At 35.2% G+C, this 19,066-nt stretch overlaps 2 protein-coding genes across 3 annotated transcripts; both read right to left on the bottom strand.

Moving 5' to 3' along the window:
• Positions 1-1,164: 1,164 nt before the first annotated feature.
• Positions 1,165-10,796, bottom strand: LOC100789098 (uncharacterized). 2 transcript variants are annotated; one of them, XM_041010970.1, is made up of 7 exons: positions 10,451-10,559; positions 10,283-10,319; positions 8,801-9,174; positions 8,489-8,580; positions 7,907-8,380; positions 3,740-4,680; positions 1,165-1,308 (listed from the first exon to the last, which is right to left on the bottom strand). In XM_041010970.1, exons 3-7 carry the CDS (start codon positions 9,164-9,166, stop codon positions 1,232-1,234), a joined length of 1,950 nt encoding a protein of 649 aa, XP_040866904.1. In that variant the 5' UTR covers positions 9,167-9,174; positions 10,283-10,319; positions 10,451-10,559; the 3' UTR covers positions 1,165-1,231. The 2 variants fall into 2 exon arrangements, with proteins under 2 accessions (XP_040866904.1, XP_040866905.1); XM_041010971.1 differs by having other exon boundaries at positions 1,165-2,202; positions 3,855-3,883; positions 8,801-10,796.
• A 4,531-nt stretch (positions 10,797-15,327) lies between these two features.
• On the bottom strand, positions 15,328-19,066 carry LOC100820296 (ubiquitin-like domain-containing protein). The gene is made up of 5 exons (NM_001369345.1): positions 18,664-19,066; positions 18,439-18,538; positions 17,623-17,722; positions 16,700-16,788; positions 15,328-16,090 (listed from the first exon to the last, which is right to left on the bottom strand). Exons 1-5 carry the CDS (start codon positions 18,854-18,856, stop codon positions 15,745-15,747), a joined length of 828 nt encoding a protein of 275 aa, NP_001356274.1. The 5' UTR covers positions 18,857-19,066; the 3' UTR covers positions 15,328-15,744.

Here is a 19,066-nt window from a genome sequence, read left to right as displayed (position 1 = left end):
TATTATTAGAATGCTTATAAAAAAATGTTATTCTTAGAATTAATAGTAAATATTCTTAAAAAATCATTGATAAATAATTTTTTAAAAATATACAAGTTATAGTTTAGATTTTGATGAATAATTTAAATTGTGATATAATGTTATTTTTAAATTAGAATGAATAGAAGATTATATATATATATATATATATATATATATATATATAGAGAGAGAGAGAGAGAGAGAGAGAGAGAGAGAGAGAGAGAGAGAGAGAGAGAGAGAGAGAGAGAGAGAGAGAGAGAGAGAGAGAGAGAGAGAGAGAGAGAGAGAGAGAGAGAGAGAGAGAGAGAGAGAGAGAGAGAGAGAGAGAGAGAGAGAGAGAGAGAGAGAGAGAGAGTAGTTTGAGATTACTGGTAGAGATGTTTTTTAGCCCAATTGTAGAGAATTTGTGTAAAATACACCTTGAAGGAGAAAGTGTTACAAATTTTTAATAATGAAAGTTTTATTATCCAAGTTAAGAATATATTTTAATTTATAGTATAGAAGTAGAATTTATAATTTGAGTTTTAGTTTGTTATAATTTTTAAATATAGTAAATATAGAATACTTGTGTATTATTTTAAGATGGAAACCGTAAAAAAAAATATAAATATAATTGTGTTCTAAAAGCGTACCAAGCATAGAATATTTTTTTATTTGGCCCAAACATGGAGCAAGTAGAAAAGGCCTCCAGAAACAATTTTACAGTATCAAATGTTATTTGAGTAGTTTCTCAAAATCAAATTCCCATCATTAAAATGAAGTAAAAATAATTTTTAAAAGGCAAACTAATTTTTAGATAAATAAAAATTTATAGTAATATTTTTTCATGTTTTTCAATAAGTGAAATTAATTCATCAGTCACCAAAATATTTTTGGTGATTAATGAATTAATTTCACTAGAGCTGATATCAAACAATGCTTCAAGAATAAGCATATACATGTATCTTGATTCATTGCTCATTTCACTCCTACCCTTCTATTCTTTATTAAAACTCAGGAACCACATAACGAAATTTGTGTTCATTGTGCAAAGCATTGGAGACTGTACTAGAGCTAATCTTGTGAAGGATATATGTACAATGTCAACATTCAGAGTCAGTCCTGAATCCTGATGTCATATTCATGTATAATTAGTGCCTACCATTTAATTTAAAGTCCATGTTTAATTATTATGTAACTGTTTTGAGATAGAAACACCAAAATAAATAAACTACCGACCATTGGACGAGGTAACACTTTCCTTAAAAATCATATTAGCAACTGCAGGAACCCACATTGAGCTAACTGGTATTGTAGCACTGGAAGTGGAAGGTTTCTTTGTAGTAGTTGTAGTTGTAGCAGAGGTGGCAGCATTTTGATTTTGACCATCAAGATATTGAGTTTCAGTTTCTATTGCAGTTACCTTGTTGTTCCTCCTCACTTTCTTTCCAACTGATATGCCTAGTTTGAGAGCAGTGAATAGACCAATTGCAATTAGAACAGGCCTAATTGCCCAGTGATGATCCTCTACATGTTGGTACTTCTCTATCATTCCAGGACATGTCTTGAACTCAACCACTTCCACCTCGGAGGGATCAGCCAAGTAGGTGCTTGGTTCATTTCCGAAAGGGAGCATTCCTGGGAACTTGACAACCAAGCATCCATTTGGTAGAATCCATGAAATCCTGCCAGCGGCCGAGGCTCCTCCCCTTTTGCGACGCCATTCGAATCGAGGACTTGAAAGGCTGTCTTTGAGCCTGACAAACTGGCCGATGCAGTATGATTCCGCGATTTCGAGTTCCGAAGAGTTTCCATTCCAGAGAGTTTGCAGCCCGAGAAATCCAACAGCCACTCTACCATCGCGATTGACGGCATGTAGAATGCCCACCAGTGAGTGTTTCTCATTTTCATCCCTCAGGCGGACCCAATCACCAGCTACTAAGCCAAATGTGACACGTTCAAGAGTTGACATATGAATTTTAACAGGGTCATGAATTCCATGGACCCTCACGAGGGCGAATCCGTGATCTGCATTTCGCTCTAAACCAACGACAGTTCCTTCTGGGATGTCCATGTTTTGAGGTCTGCATGCATTGGAAGGCTTTCTAGATCGGACCACGTCGCCCACCTGAAGATGATCCTTTGAGAGGAACCACTCTGTGTAGCCAGTGCTACCTGATTTTGGAATAACTTTCCCATTTCCTTGATATCTCCATTCTCCATGATTATTGGTCAGTTCATTCAGAGCACTGCAAGGCAGAATAGTTAACAATAGAGTAGCATTTGAAAAGATCTTATTTTCATGAAGATAAATAGAAATTAACAAGCAATTCCATGCTGTTATGAAAAATTATCGCTTTAGTTCTTTCTGGTACAGACATTATCATGGATTATTGGAAGCAAAATTGTAGAGCAATTTTACTAATCCGCAACTATTAGGCTACTTAATGTCCAGAATACACAATCAAGCCTTCAAAAGTTACAAGCTAGCTGAACACTATGCACTGGTGCATCTTCAAGTCAACTGAATATTTCACCATGTTATATAGTGGTGTACATATGTAATTGATTTGTGGTGTTTAAAAATACAGAAATAGAATAATGATAGATATATTCCAAAATATAAATGAAAAGGGTTACCACTTCTTACCATAGAATGTTTAAACATAAACTATTGTGTCATCATGTCCCACATAATGACATAACTTTTTACTAGCATAAGGCATACCACTATGAGAGTCCCCTTGGGACCATAACAATTCTGATCTGGTAATCATCATATATTTACTGTTTATGGGCAATTTTCATCCTTACCTGAATAAAAAATTCATATAACTTAAATAATTATAAAATAAGGGTTTTGCTAATACACTCTTGTTTTGTTGAAATATGATAGATGCTGGTACAGAATGTAGAGACTAATAAAAAGAAAGGAAATTTTATTGAGCATCCTCCTCCAACTCTAGATTAATTGTTATGCAGTATCAGGAAGAGAAAGAATGATGTAAAATGATCAATGTTTCTCCAGGAATTTGAAAGTCAGGTCTCTCCCACTCAAAACTGATCAACTAACTGAATTCACCTATGTTATCTTCTACCTTTTTATCCTACTTCAGTTAGAAGGCTTACTGTTAGGTGCTGCGTGCCAAGGATATCTGGTTTTCAAGGAACCAGTGCCTCCAGAGGTATAAGAGAGAAGAGACCTGAAGAAGAAGAAGAACGAGGAAGGGAAAGCTTCAATATTTTTCATTGATTCCTTGCTGAATGATTACATGGTTATTTATAGTGCAAATCCTTTCTAACAGAATTGCATAATCTTGCTAGGGAATGTTACTAACAAATTCGATTATGCTTGCCCCCTAGCAGCCGACAAGATCACTCAGCAACATTCCTTCTGCCAGCTCAGCATATCCACAGCCTCAAACGTAATCACACAGGTAAGCAGGTTTTGTGATTTTCTTTTTTCCTCCTTCTGCTATTTGCACCTCCTGCTTGCACCTCTGGTTCTGTCTCCTTGACTCTGTCTTCTGCTACTGCATATGGTTCCTTATCAGAAGGTGATACCTTCTGTCTCCTTCGAATTTTTAGCCCATGGTTTGAAGCCCCAACACCTTGAGGACAAGGTGTTTTTGATGGGGTTGGGAGTGATAGGTAGAGTGTTTTTGATGGGGTTGGGAGTGATAGGTAGAAGGTATCACCTTCATATTAGCAACTGCAGGAACCCACATTGAGCTAACTGGTATTGTAGCACTGGAAGTGGAAGGTTTCTTTGTAGTAGTTGTAGTTGTAGCAGAGGTGGCAGCATTTTGATTTTGACCATCAAGATATTGAGTTTCAGTTTCTATTGCAGTTACCTTGTTGTTCCTCCTCACTTTCTTTCCAACTGATATGCCTAGTTTGAGAGCAGTGAATAGACCAATTGCAATTAGAACAGGCCTAATTGCCCAGTGATGATCCTCTACATGTTGGTACTTCTCTATCATTCCAGGACATGTCTTGAACTCAACCACTTCCACCTCGGAGGGATCAGCCAAGTAGGTGCTTGGTTCATTTCCGAAAGGGAGCATTCCTGGGAACTTGACAACCAAGCATCCATTTGGTAGAATCCATGAAATCCTGCCAGCGGCCGAGGCTCCTCCCCTTTTGCGACGCCATTCGAATCGAGGACTTGAAAGGCTGTCTTTGAGCCTGACAAACTGGCCGATGCAGTATGATTCCGCGATTTCGAGTTCCGAAGAGTTTCCATTCCAGAGAGTTTGCAGCCCGAGAAATCCAACAGCCACTCTACCATCGCGATTGACGGCATGTAGAATGCCCACCAGTGAGTGTTTCTCATTTTCATCCCTCAGGCGGACCCAATCACCAGCTACTAAGCCAAATGTGACACGTTCAAGAGTTGACATATGAATTTTAACAGGGTCATGAATTCCATGGACCCTCACGAGGGCGAATCCGTGATCTGCATTTCGCTCTAAACCAACGACAGTTCCTTCTGGGATGTCCATGTTTTGAGGTCTGCATGCATTGGAAGGCTTTCTAGATCGGACCACGTCGCCCACCTGAAGATGATCCTTTGAGAGGAACCACTCTGTGTAGCCAGTGCTACCTGATTTTGGAATAACTTTCCCATTTCCTTGATATCTCCATTCTCCATGATTATTGGTCAGTTCATTCAGAGCACTGCAAGGCAGAATAGTTAACAATAGAGTAGCATTTGAAAAGATCTTATTTTCATGAAGATAAATAGAAATTAACAAGCAATTCCATGCTGTTATGAAAAATTATCGCTTTAGTTCTTTCTGGTACAGACATTATCATGGATTATTGGAAGCAAAATTGTAGAGCAATTTTACTAATCCGCAACTATTAGGCTACTTAATGTCCAGAATACACAATCAAGCCTTCAAAAGTTACAAGCTAGCTGAACACTATGCACTGGTGCATCTTCAAGTCAACTGAATATTTCACCATGTTATATAGTGGTGTACATATGTAATTGATTTGTGGTGTTTAAAAATACAGAAATAGAATAATGATAGATATATTCCAAAATATAAATGAAAAGGGTTACCACTTCTTACCATAGAATGTTTAAACATAAACTATTGTGTCATCATGTCCCACATAATGACATAACTTTTTACTAGCATAAGGCATACCACTATGAGAGTCCCCTTGGGACCATAACAATTCTGATCTGGTAATCATCATATATTTACTGTTTATGGGCAATTTTCATCCTTACCTGAATAAAAAATTCATATAACTTAAATAATTATAAAATAAGGGTTTTGCTAATACACTCTTGTTTTGTTGAAATATGATAGATGCTGGTACAGAATGTAGAGACTAATAAAAAGAAAGGAAATTTTATTGAGCATCCTCCTCCAACTCTAGATTAATTGTTATGCAGTATCAGGAAGAGAAAGAATGATGTAAAATGATCAATGTTTCTCCAGGAATTTGAAAGTCAGGTCTCTCCCACTCAAAACTGATCAACTAACTGAATTCACCTATGTTATCTTCTACCTTTTTATCCTACTTCAGTTAGAAGGCTTACTGTTAGGTGCTGCGTGCCAAGGATATCTGGTTTTCAAGGAACCAGTGCCTCCAGAGGTATAAGAGAGAAGAGACCTGAAGAAGAAGAAGAACGAGGAAGGGAAAGCTTCAATATTTTTCATTGATTCCTTGCTGAATGATTACATGGTTATTTATAGTGCAAATCCTTTCTAACAGAATTGCATAATCTTGCTAGGGAATGTTACTAACAAATTCGATTATGCTTGCCCCCTAGCAGCCGACAAGATCACTCAGCAACATTCCTTCTGCCAGCTCAGCATATCCACAGCCTCAAACGTAATCACACAGGTAAGCAGGTTTTGTGATTTTCTTTTTTCCTCCTTCTGCTATTTGCACCTCCTGCTTGCACCTCTGGTTCTGTCTCCTTGACTCTGTCTTCTGCTACTGCATATGGTTCCTTATCAGAAGGTGATACCTTCTGTCTCCTTCGAATTTTTAGCCCATGGTTTGAAGCCCCCGAGGACAAGGTGTTTTTGATGGGGTTGGGAGTGATAGGTAGAGTGTTTTTGATGGGGTTGGGAGTGATAGGTAGAAGGTATCACCTTCTGATAAGGAACCATATGCAGTAGCAGAAGACAGAGTCAAGGAGACAGAACCAGAGGTGCAAGCAGGAGGTGCAAATAGCAAAAGGAGGAATAAGGAAAATCACAAAACCTACTTACCTGTGTTATTACGTTTGAGGCTGTGGATATGCTGAGCTGGCAGAAGGAATGTTGCTGAGTGATCTTGTCGGCTGCTAGGGGGCAAGCATAACCGAATTTGTTATTTGTAATATTCCCTAGCAAGATTATGCAATTTTGTTAGAAAGGATTTGCACTATAAATAACCATGTAATCATTCAGCAAGGAATCAATGAAAAATATTGAAGCTTTCCCTTCCTCGTTCTTCTTCTTCAGGTCTCTTCTCTCTTATACCTCTAGAGGCACTGGTTCCTCAAAAACCAGATATCCTTGGCACGCAGCACCTAACACTTACCTACTAACAAATAGATCCTGGTAACTTGGTTCTTTGAGCCATTTTTATTCCTTCTAACATATACTTTCCTACTTGGGCCTGCTGCTAATAGGGTACATTATCAAGCTACACCTTTGAGAGTATTTAATAAATCCAAGTTGTAGCTTATTAACGCACTCCCCAACAAGTGGGAGCATATTAGCAACCCCAAATCTACACACACATTATCCATGATATATGACTATTGATGATGTAGTAGTAGCACTTGCACCATTAAAACAGACATTTATATTTTGTTTCTTTTTTTTTAACTGTTTGTAGATCAAGTGCCCATCCTAAAGACGTATCCCTAAAAATAGTTTACTTTCACTTGTAAAACTGCAGAAGATGTTCATAAAGTTCATGGAAATCTACCCATAAACTTAGACTAATCATAGAAATTCTCCATCAAAATGCCTATTAGTGTACTTTTAATGACTATAATGTCAACTCAAATGTGGAGCAAACATGTTAATTTGTCTGTGTAGACAAAAGAAAAAACTAAGAGCCACACCTGTAGCCACAAATATAATAATAATTTGAACATAAGCTCTAGACCAAAACATATTATAGCTTTCACACTGTTGGCCTTTCTCTTGGTACTATATTTTGGGAACAAATATAGACAGAATAACATATCAAATACATGCCAGATGGTCATATCATTCACACTGCAATGCCATGTGTGCCAACAAAAATGTAGAATCACATTACTGGAGAGTCCAGCAAAAAGACAAATCAGAAGCTTTTGAAAAATTTATTAAATTTAATAACTAGCTCTGAAGTCTGAACACATTATATCACAAGGAAACAGTTCAACTTAATACTTTCATATAAGCTGAACCTCAAGCTGTGTTACTACATGAGTTTGAAATACCAGAAAAAATGGTTGTGTTATCATGTACGGAGTTCCCAAACAACTTCACATTCAAAGTTTATGAGCAACAAACATGATGATGATGTTCAGGACCATCATTTGATGATGAGCAACAAATATTCAAAGTCTGAAATACAGTGTAAGGAAAATTATGGAAAATAACTTTCATGATGAAAAGAATCTGTGAGCCTGGCCACTTACTCAAGATGATAGAATCAGTTGTATCTAGTGGGAGTGTAAGAGGAGCTAGCCTTGACCACTCACTTATAGGTCAAGATTAGATCCCCTCATAAAAGCATATGCTCCTTATAGCGGATCTTCTCATAGATAAACCTCACTAAAGGAATGAAACTAAATAAAATGTGCCAGACCCAAGAGAATTACAACTTTATGAAATTATGCAAAAGCTTACAGTCAGAAAATTTCAAGAAAAATATTATAAAAATATATACACACCTTTGAAAGACACTCAGAATATCTACCATTAAAGGGCGATTCCTCAAATCATACTCAAAGCATCCACTGAGGACATTCTCAACTGAAGAAGGAAGGCCACTTGGAATATTGGGTTTTTCATGCTTTTCAACAACAGACTGGTATATTCTGCCAACAGGACATCCATACCAAGGTTGATTACCGGTCAACATTTCGACAATGGTGCAACCGAATCCCCAAGAATCTGTTTCAAAAGATATAGGACCTCTGACCTCTGGTTCCCATTGCTCTGGAGCCATGTAATTGGGAGTTCCAAACCTCTTAGCCATGTCCGAGCTTATGAATGATGAGCCAAGCAAAAGGCTAGGAATACCAACATCTCCCAAAATTGCTTGATCATTACCATTGAGAAGAACATTAAAAGGTTTAAGGTTCAGAATGAAGATCCCTTTAGAGTGAAGTTCCTGAACACCTTGAGCCAGATTGATTCCATACCTGCAGCCAGTTACATTCCCATAGTATCACCCAGTTTTTTTCCCCTCATGCTATATAAAGAAAAGGATAACCATATTTCACTGACTGAATAAACTGAAAACACATCACCTTAGGACATCATGCAATGAAATCCTTCCTTCTTTGAGTCCTGCCATCTTGTCACCCATTGAACCCTCATACAAATTCATAATGATGCATATCTGTGAACACAAAACAAATATGTAACCAGATAGATGTAAAAAAGGTAGCTAAAAATCTCATATACTTTGAACTAACTGAACAATCCAAAACACCAAGGGGTCTAGCTCATTTGGTTGAGCAGTGTGAATGATTTGTTTTAATCCTTTTGTTACTTGAGTTCAATCCCTACAAATAAAAAATAAAAAATAAAAAATAAAAAATGAACAGTCAAAATCTAACCCTTCCATTTAAGACTGAAATTCCATGTAGCCAGGAAATGCTAGCAACTCCTTGGCACTTAAAATACAATTCATTGAACTTCTCTAATACAATCTTCACATGATCCTCTTTGATTGGATGCAACATCTTAGCAGCAACTTCATGGTACTCGTCATAATCTTCAGTTGACTGATGATGAGTTGCTAACCAGACATCACCAAAGGGGCCTCGGCCAATTCTGTGTCTAAGTTTCAACCTTCCAGGTTCAATCCATGGATTCGTGTGATTCGATGAGGCTCTAACAGTTCTAAGGACTTCAGCATCGCTATCCAAGATCTCATACTCAAAAGGAGCAGGTGATTGAGTAGCAATAACTTCTTTAGACATTCTTGACTCTGAAAGTGTAATATTCATTAACTAATTCAGCAGGTTGGACAAATCTCAAAACAATTATTCATGTGATGATTAGCAACTGAGCTTTTGAACATTCACGTGTACACAACAATTCATAGTTAATTAAAAATAAAAACAATAGAAAAAAGGAGTGGACAAACAATTCTAGAATCAGGTATGCCGACGAATTGTATGATGTAGAGGATTGTATAGCCTTAATCAAGTGTTCCCAAGACACAGAATAAACATTAAAAAATTGAGAATATATGTAAATATTTGACCGATGGGACAGGATTCACAGATTGATGACAACCAATGACTCTATAAACAGGTATGTTGACAAATTGTATAATGTAGAGGATCATTTATTTTTCCTTCTCTATCCATTTTGGCCTTAATCAAGTGCCCCTAAGACACAATAAAATAAACATAAAAAAATTGAGAATATATGCAAATATTTGACTGATAGGACAGGATTAACAGTTTGATGTCAGACACAAATTACTCATTACGAAGATAAAAAAAACAAATTACTCATTACAACATGGCACCCCAAATGAACCTCTAATAGTATGATATATTGAACAGTTGAATCACATATCAAAAACAACTGCAAAATTATGAACTATGAAGTGATAACAAGTTAAGTAGAGATATAAGAGCAGAACAAATCAAATCAAATGAAAACAAAGGAACACCACGAATTCCAGTGTTCACTGAAGAAAAAAAGAACTCTTGACAAAACTAAGATTGATAAAACTATATTCCCCATTGTAAGTAAACTAGCACAGCTTTTCTTCATTTCTCGATCAAATTCCAAATTATTCTGGCATTAAGTGCCTGAAATATAAACCTCTCAAAACCAAATTCTGTGAAGAATTTACAAAATTCACAAAAGTATTAAACTTTTACGTGGAAACAGAACACAGTTAACCCACTCTCTCACACACTCACTCATCCACCACCAAGCAAGTCAATACATGCATGCATACAACTATACAAGTAAAGCAAGTCATCATCAGCACATGCATACTCTTCTTCACCATCTCAGAACCAATGAAACAATACAAAATAACAAAAAAAATGTAAATTAATGCAACTATCTCTTACCCTCCAGAGTTCAATCAAAGAAATGAAAACTCAACAGCTGTATAGACAGAGTAGGTTTCCACAGAATTAAAAGTTAGAGAGAGAAAGTGTTGTGTCGAAGAAACAACCTTGGCGCAAATTCAAACTTGAAAGAGGAAGCTAGAGAAAGTGTGGAGTGAAAGAAACAACCTTTGCGATGGAATCTCGGAGAAACAGAAAAAAAATGCTGCACCCAGAAAGTGAGAGAACCATAACAAACTAACAAACAAACAAACAGGGGGGAGGGCGGAAGGGAAGATTTTTATTTATGTAATTTAGTAAGATACTAAAATGAATAGGGTAATTTGGTAATTTAGATTGTGGGTCCCCACCATGATGGTGACATGTCGACTTAACGGAGCTGACACGTATGACTTGATGGATGGAGTAGTGGACGTGGAGTATAGCATTAGCACACTGAACTTCAATTTCAACACCCTGCCCTTTCTTTTGTCTTCTATTATTCAACCAATCGTTACTTGTAAGTTTCTACTTTGTTTTTTAAAAACTAAATTAAGTTTTCCGTTTTCAAAAAAAAAAAGATTTTTTAGATATCTAAAAAAGTTGTGTGTTTTATTTCAACATCTGTAGTTAGATGTTAGACTGTATCATTAAAATGTCACAGACATAATGTTATGTCGTGACGCCTAAGTCAATAACCAGGTAAAAATATAAATCTATGTTATTAATTTTTGTTTTAAATATTTAAAAAATAAACACCCCACAGACTCCTCCTGTTCCTCCACGTCACTAATTTTTGTCTTTGCACCGCAGTCGCTGTCGTACATGCAGGCGTCCATGGAGTGGCAATCTTTGTGGCTGCGGCAGCATCCAAGATTTCAGCTGCAAACACACAACCAGATGAAAACCTTGTATAAAAGCATTTTCTCATGCTCACACCGTTCATTTTTTGGAGGATGATCCTCTTCCAAAGTCCCCCTTCATATGCTTCCAAAATTTCAACTGTTTTGAATAAACTGGTACATATTCAAAAGATAGGTATTACAAACAACCAAAAGAACGAAATTATGATATTTCGACAGCATCCATTTATAATAGCAAAACAAGAGTAATGCTTGATCCAAAGGTTCAGGGTAAAGGAAATGGAGGACCTTTTGGGAAAACATATGATGCAATTGGTTCCCAAAGAAACAAAAATTCTCCAACCAGCTTCTCAAACGAGGTTGTCATGTCGATGAGGACGCCACCGGGGTAGACGGCGGAGAGGGTGCCGAAGAAGGGGTGGAGGACGTCGGAGGGGTAGCCGACGACCGAGAAAATGACATCAGAGCAGGTTGAGGAGTGATTGGGCCTTGGAAGGGGTGTAGTTGAAGACGGTGAGGGGTGCACTTGATTTAAATTTTATTTTTTAAATATTTAAAAAATAAAAATTAATGACATAGAGCTGTGTGATTATATGATTATTGATTGATAAGGTGATACTGTATTTATCAAGTCATCACTCAAACGAATACATTTTAGTGGCAAATATTAAAATGAAATACAAAAAAATTATAAATATATGAAAAAAAAAATGAATATTTAATAGTTTTTAAAGAGCAGTTTTATTTTTTTATAATGGATCATATCACAATAATAATTTATAATTATTAATAAATATAATTACCTGTTATGACTTACCTCTTTCAGTAGTTAATTTGAAACCCACCCCATGTGAAAAAAAAAATACCCCTTTGGAGTAAAAAAGCCAACAAGAAGAGCAATTAACTGGCACGACTACCGTAGTATTGTATTGTACGGAAAGATGATTGAGTGTAGTGTGTAACATTGTGTGATAGCATTTAGAGTCAAAGAAGAGTTTGTTCACGGCTTTCCAGAGACAAATTAGACAAAAATTTAAGATGACACTCTTCTAATTGAATCGTGATTCAGAGATGCTTTTAATCTAATTTATACGTGTTATCTTTTTAAAATAACTGAAATTTATAAAATGATATAAAGTCGCTTTCTATTAAATGACTCTTATTCATAATTACATGATTTAAATAATAAAGATTGTGTTAAAATTATTAATATTTTGTTTTGACAGAAAAATTATTAATATTTTATCTAGATATAATCATGAGTTTTCTTATATAAGTTGATTTTTGACACATTTATGCAGTTTGAAAACATCGATAAATTAATGAGATCTAATTCAATTTATTGAATTAGATGTTTGAGTATTATAAATATGTTTAATTTCAAAAAAAAAATTGTATTTTACAAGTTAGTGAAATAAAGATCTCATGACTTTAATTTCAAAAACGTATTTTACTTTAAGTCAAATCTAACAATAATTAATCTTCATTATAGAAGTGGTTTTGACGGCAAATAAAAATCATTGTATACTGAACTCTCATGGACCAAATGATCCCTTAAACCTTGTTGATCTTATCTATATTTGCATTGCAAATTTTCATTTTCTCAACCTTAATGTACCTAACCACCCACATAATTTTTTCCATTAGAGCCATACAGATACAACGATAAAAAAAGCTCTGCAAAATCTTCAATCGCTGTCTTTTCCCAAGATGCATAACATTAAACGTCTAATTGATTTACAAGTTAGTGAAGTTACAACTAACGATAACATCCAGAAACGTGCATTTTTTGTTCATTATATCATGTATCAAATATAGAATGACAGAGATCATTTGCAGTCTCTTTCCATCGTTAATAGAGATCCATCTCGGAATTCAATTAAAGATCATCATAAACTTTGCTTGAATAGAAAAGAAAATTCTTATTTGAAGTGACCGGAGATATTTTAGTGAAGGAGAGGAGAAAGAAGTAGATTAAAGAAAAAAAATTGCTTAAATGGAAGTGGGGAAAAATAAAAGTGACATGATATTAAAAAAATAAGAGGTAATAAAAATGTAATATAAGAACCAGTTTGATTGGATTGGCAGGTGGTTATTGAACTCTGATCTTTTAAATAAGATATTAGATTCAAATTTTATACATGAAAAAATACTATTGAAATGAAAAAAATTCATTAAAGATGATGTATCAAATATATAATTTGCGTTTCATTTTATTGTTATAGCTACGAACTCTTAGTTTGAATTGTTTGAAATATTATTTGATAATAACTATTTCTCTGATTAATGTATTTTAAAAATATAATCTACCAAATATATGTAACAATAATTAATAACTAAAAATATTATACGTTTATTGTAAATAACTCTTAATCCAAATTACAATAATATATATATATATATATATATATATATATATATATATATATATATATATATATATATATATATATATATATATTCCTCGTCAAAGATTTCTCTTGTTTTAGAGAAAATGAAAGTGCACTAACAATCATATTTTGTCTCGAAATAACACATTTTTTTCGTTGACTTTTGTTCAAAACAGTTTGCAAGGAGTAACACGGTAACTTTATTTCAACGATGTGCAAAATTATATTGCTTTCTCACTAGTTGAGAGGGGAATCACTGTGCCACGAGATTCACCGAAACAAATATTTATCTTCGCATCAGTAGCATTTCACCGAACATAACATAAAAGAGAGTGGGTGAAAAGGTGAGCTCATATTGCACCAAACCACAACATGCGGCTCCGGTGACAAAGACTATAGATAACTAGTCCCTCAATGGTACTAGGCACAAGTTATCAATTTGAGTGTTTTAGGTGGTGTTTGGTTTAGTAGAGAAATAGAAAAGATAAAAATACAAGACAGATAGAAATTAGAATAAAAATAAAATAATATGTTTTGTGGTTTAATTTAAGAGAAAGATATAAGGAATAGAATGAAAATAATATTATAAAAATATAAAATTACTTTAATAACCAAGGACAATACTATAATTCCCATAAATACTTCTATGAGGACACATGGATGCATAAAAAGAAAAAAGGGGGCAATTGTAATTTATAATCAGTGGCTAACTTTCACTTATTCTTTGTTCATAATCATTTCAATCAAACTAGTGTGTAACATTTTCGTCATCGATCAATTATTTCTCTCAAGCAAATCAAACACGACCTTAATTAGTTTAACTGTTTACTATGTAGAATAATGTGTCAAAATTCCAAGTTTTTATTTCAATATTAATATATTATTCAAACTCATAACTATCCAGCGAGGTTACATATTGGTACCGAAATCCAAAGTCATAACAACTACAAACATACTCATTTGCCTCGGCGCAATGAAGAAAGGAATGTTTCTAGCATGGACCACTTACTCAATTGGTCCATTGTGGACAAGCATTTAAAGCCATTGGATGCAACTAAGGTCTAATTCGCCTTACTCAAACCCGACTCCAAATCTGAACCTGGATTCCTGACCCTTGATTTTTTATTTCTTTTGACGAATTTTGAGATTTGCATGGTTGATGATTTGCTTGTTGGTTGTTGTGTTTTGAAGTTCTATGGGTTTTTTTTTAGATCTGGATATATTTATTGCAAAGATTGAAGGTTAGAAGTTGATTGCGCGATAGGGAAGGACCACCGAAGGTGTTGGTGGCAGTTCGCTATGTCAGAGGTGGCACGACGGGCGTCGCGAACTCACAGAGTTGGCGCACAACAGAGAAGGACATCACAAACCAGTACTTGTTGAGTTTGTTTCATCAACAAAAATAGTGATTGCGATGATGATGACGGTGTTTTGGTGTTTTAGTGGATGATTCTGCCTTTTATTGTTGGGTTCATTTTGATGGATGATGATATGAGATAAAATTGATGACAGAGAGGAAATCAGGGCTGGTGGTGGTGGTGGTCACCGGAGAGTTGCAGCACTTGGGGGAATGGACTTGGGGAGGAAGAGAGGGGGAAAAGAAAACAGAGCTCCACCATCAACAGCTTGTGGCAATTGACGGCGCAAATCCAGAAAGGAACATAGATCTAGTGTAGTAGATGTATAACAAGAGAAGTGAGACTAGATGAATCTTAATGGTCGGTAAAAGTGGTCCACCTTGGATGGATACTAGGTCATAGACTCATTGGCTCAAACTATACACTACAGTATTGAGATTTATAACAAACAAATCTTGTCACTTAATGGGTCTAAATTTAATTACCACCCATAAGTGAGGGAGGATGTGTGATCCGATGTCTAGATTTAAGGATCAAATTAACCAACAATTATTGAAGTTCAGAAATAAACTCTCTTTTTCGTGACAACAAATACCTTAACTTGATATTTTGCTAAAAATATCATTGCTTAAGACATTGATGTTTCTAATCCTAAGAACCAACGGACGCACATTGGAAACTCCAACTCCAAACCGTTTGTTTATACAATAGAACCATTAAAAAGATGATCTACATCTTGCTGCCATCTCAGTCAAAACAGCAATACAGTTTTCACACGCACATCATTTGCATAGGAACCAAAATTTTCACACCTCGGCTTTTTCATCTGCTGCCATCATTGGATATGTTGTGCGGTTAGAAAACACCATTTGTTAATGCGGTCTCCATGGAAGTCTCCGAGAATAGTGCCTCTTCCTGCCAAAGCATACAATACTTCTAATCTTTCTAAAACTACCAAGTATACATTTGGGCATAGTTGTTGGCCAAATCTTGCTTTTAGTTCTAGTTCTTCTCACAACTGCCAGTGGAGTGTATGAAAACAGCTCTCCCAAAAAGCCAGCTAATTTGTTCTTTCCAACACACTCTTCTTCTCTTTCTTCTTCTTCCTCTTCTTCAATATGGTGCTTGATCTTCCCATTATCTGTGGCTTCATCATCAGAACCAATCTCATCATCATCACAATTTCCTTTGGGTTGATAGCCATCCACTTGCGATGACCTGCACCTTACATTTATGCCATTCGGTTAGTGTAAGGACTTGCTTCAGAATCAGAATAACACATTTTTTTAAAGTAAAACATCCAGTAAGCAGCAGATTTTGAATTATTATGGGTATGTGCTCTTTTAGATGCTATTCTTTTATTTCAAGCATATGACAAATGCCTGACTGACAAAAATATATCTTTATATCACTTAATTGCTGTAGAATGCAGATGGAAAAACAGTAATTTACAATATGTGATGAGATAATACTAAATAATAAAGTGGAGGGATCAAATTACTCCAAGAGTAACTTTAAAACAGTTACTCTTTATCTCCCCCATTCATTATGACTGATGTTCAAATGTTCTTTGACTGACAAAGTGGTTAACATAATTAGCCAACGTGTTATAAATCAAGCATAGACAAACAAAAGATATTTCATTAAGCCATTAATCTTTATTTGTGGCTTAATGAAATATCTTGAAATCAAGAAAGCCTGAACAAACTATGGCACAGGCCAAGAATCATCTAGTGTAACCTGACAAATAGCATGTTGGTTCCTGCATCATGCAGGCAACATCTTAATATATGCATAATTAACAGGAGACAACTGGAGAAGTTTTACCTCCTGTGTTGTTTCAAATAGACAACTCTTTTCTTCAACCGCTTTCTTTGAACACAGCAATTGTTTGTAACATGGCGGATGAAACGAAGCTATGCAAACCAAAGTATAAAAAGAGAAAGAAAAAAAAAATATTAAGATCAACAGAATTCTAACTAAAACACATTATAGAAGTTATGATAAAAGGGAGGCAGTCCTAACAATGGCAGGATACTTAGTTCTTAACTTTGATTGATAACAGATAAGAAAGCAAACTAGAATCAACTGAGCTTCAAACTCCTTTCCCATTGCAGAAAGTAACCATGAAATGCAACTAAAACCATAAAATGCTAGAGAAGAAAACTTCAAATCTTTTAAGATATAATATAATAGTACTTTGGCAACGCTAGGAAGATTGTATTATACCCCAACAAAAGTCAAAAAATTATCATCAATCTTTATTTTTCAAAAACATTGATACAAACTAACCACTTATCTGATCAAAGATACATACGAAAAATAATAGTACTTCTGCAACGCTAGGAAGATTGTATCATACCCCAACAAAAGTCACATGATTCACAAGATTATAGTCAATCTTTATTTTTCAAAAACATTGACTGATTGACAACAAACTAACCATTTATCTGATCAAAGAGATGCATACAAAAAATGCATGAAACTCACATGCACTATACAGAGAACTTCCATCTGCAACTTTTGCACCCCGAAATGTTAATTTTCAACCAAAACCGTATAAGAACCAAATATGGATGATGACAAAAGCAAATATCTGGAGACTCCAAACTAGGAGACTGAAGGAAAAGAGTTATGAAAGTACATGGATTAATTCAAGTGTGATAGTTAAGCAAAGTATTGCAGTAAATAGTGAAGGTTTAGACTTTAGATCAAACTGTCTGTTAAATAAATCTTAGCAAGCTACTAACCTGGTCACCATCCTTGATACCATAATTTCGAAGATTATCCTTTTCTGTAACTAGCTTCTGTCCATCATAGCATAAGCAAAACTGCCCCCAGACATGTGCCCTTCACAACCCAACGTAATATATCAATATCAATTTAAATCATTGCTATGTCAGCATGAGTTGCAAAGGTCTCGTATATCCTTGATACTCCGATAAATATAATGATTTTTTTAAAAGATATTTTTTGATATGCATCTAAATATATCACATATCATGTAATTAATTTTTAAAAAATAGTTCCTACTTTATGGCATGATATGAATCTAAATATATCACATAACATGAAATCTCAAAATAACCATTCATTGATATTGATATAATAAGAATTAAAAACAAATTTGTGTGATATCTACATAAGCTAAATATATATTTAAACTAATTTTAAGTATTTTCTTTGTATTCCTACCTTACAAAAAAAAAACACTAATCTTAAGTATTTGTAAATTGTAATATGCTTTTGATATGATAACTTTAGATTTCAAATTTTTTAGTCTGAATTTTATTTTTTTGCTCGTTTTAACTCCTCGTTTATTTTCGTTGTCCATATCAGTCGGAGTTTAAAAAATTTCCCTTCCCCCCATTATATCGACGACAAACAACAAACGAGAAATTAAAAACTAGGCAAAATTACAGAGACAAACTACCAAACTGTTTCAGAAACATATTTAACCCTTTTGAACTATTTAACAACAATAAGAAATTAAAGATATAAAATTCCTGAGATAAAAATGCTTAAGAAAAACGTAGATAATCACTACTAGAGTTTAGTGAGTTTACCATGAAATTTTGGCAGGCCCCTTGTGAGGCACGTGACTGAACACGGCCTCCACTGCGTCCTTCAGTTCCGCAACGGTGGCGGTCTTCGAAACTTGAATATCTGTGAAATGTGAAGTTGTGAACAAACGCATGCATCTACCAATTTTTTTATATAAAAATAAAATAAAGTCAATAATAAAAAAAAAAAGGAGAGGGAATGAATGTAGTAGAATGATGGTTGCGTACGGAAGCAGGAACCGTCGAGTTTGAGAACGGTGAGTCTGAGTGGTTGGGAGGGAAGCCTGTCGTAGAAGAAGCTTTTTCTCGCGAAAATGCCGTCGATGATGGCGAGCGAGGAAGAGGTGGAGGATCGGCGAGGGCTTTTGGTGTTAGGGTTCGGTTTGGCCACAATTAACTGCTTTTCGTGCTCGGTGGCCATGGCGGATGGATGGAACTAGAGCGTGAAGAAGCGTGGGAAGGAGTTTATTATAGAAGGAAGAGATTCTTGTTGCAGAACCACACGCATTGTGCAAATTAGGGTTTCGGTTTTGGAAGTGTGGTTTGGGTGATGCTGCTTCTGTCGGGGAGATTCTGATTCCAGTGAAAGGAAGAAAGGTAGAGATTCTGTTTGTGTGTGCCTCTTTGTATC

Source organism: Glycine max, chromosome 17 (genome assembly GCF_000004515.6).
Source record: "Glycine max cultivar Williams 82 chromosome 17, Glycine_max_v4.0, whole genome shotgun sequence".
In the NCBI taxonomy this organism is placed as follows: Eukaryota; Viridiplantae; Streptophyta; class Magnoliopsida; order Fabales; family Fabaceae; genus Glycine; species Glycine max.
The sequence above is the reverse complement of the archived record's forward strand: the minus strand, read 5'-3'. Positions and strand labels throughout refer to the sequence as shown.

Bases quoted from the DNA above. Each gene is read 5' to 3' on its own strand.
- LOC100789098 (XM_041010971.1), bottom strand. From the start codon at position 9,193: ATGAATATTACACTTTCAGAGTCAAGAATGTCTAAAGAAGTTATTGCT. The intron at 8,581-8,800 runs GTTAGATTTTGA...TTGTGTTCACAG, and splicing joins TTTCAGTCTTAAATGGAAGG to ATATGCATCATTATGAATTT. The intron at 8,381-8,488 runs GTGATGTGTTTT...AACTGGCTGCAG, and splicing joins TCATTGCATGATGTCCTAAG to GTATGGAATCAATCTGGCTC.
- LOC100820296 (NM_001369345.1), bottom strand. From the start codon at position 18,856: ATGGCCACCGAGCACGAAAAGCAGTTAATTGTGGCCAAACCGAACCCT. The intron at 18,539-18,663 runs GTACGCAACCAT...CACATTTCACAG, and splicing joins ACTCGACGGTTCCTGCTTCC to ATATTCAAGTTTCGAAGACC. The intron at 17,723-18,438 runs GTAAACTCACTA...TGGGTTGTGAAG, and splicing joins GGGCCTGCCAAAATTTCATG to GGCACATGTCTGGGGGCAGT.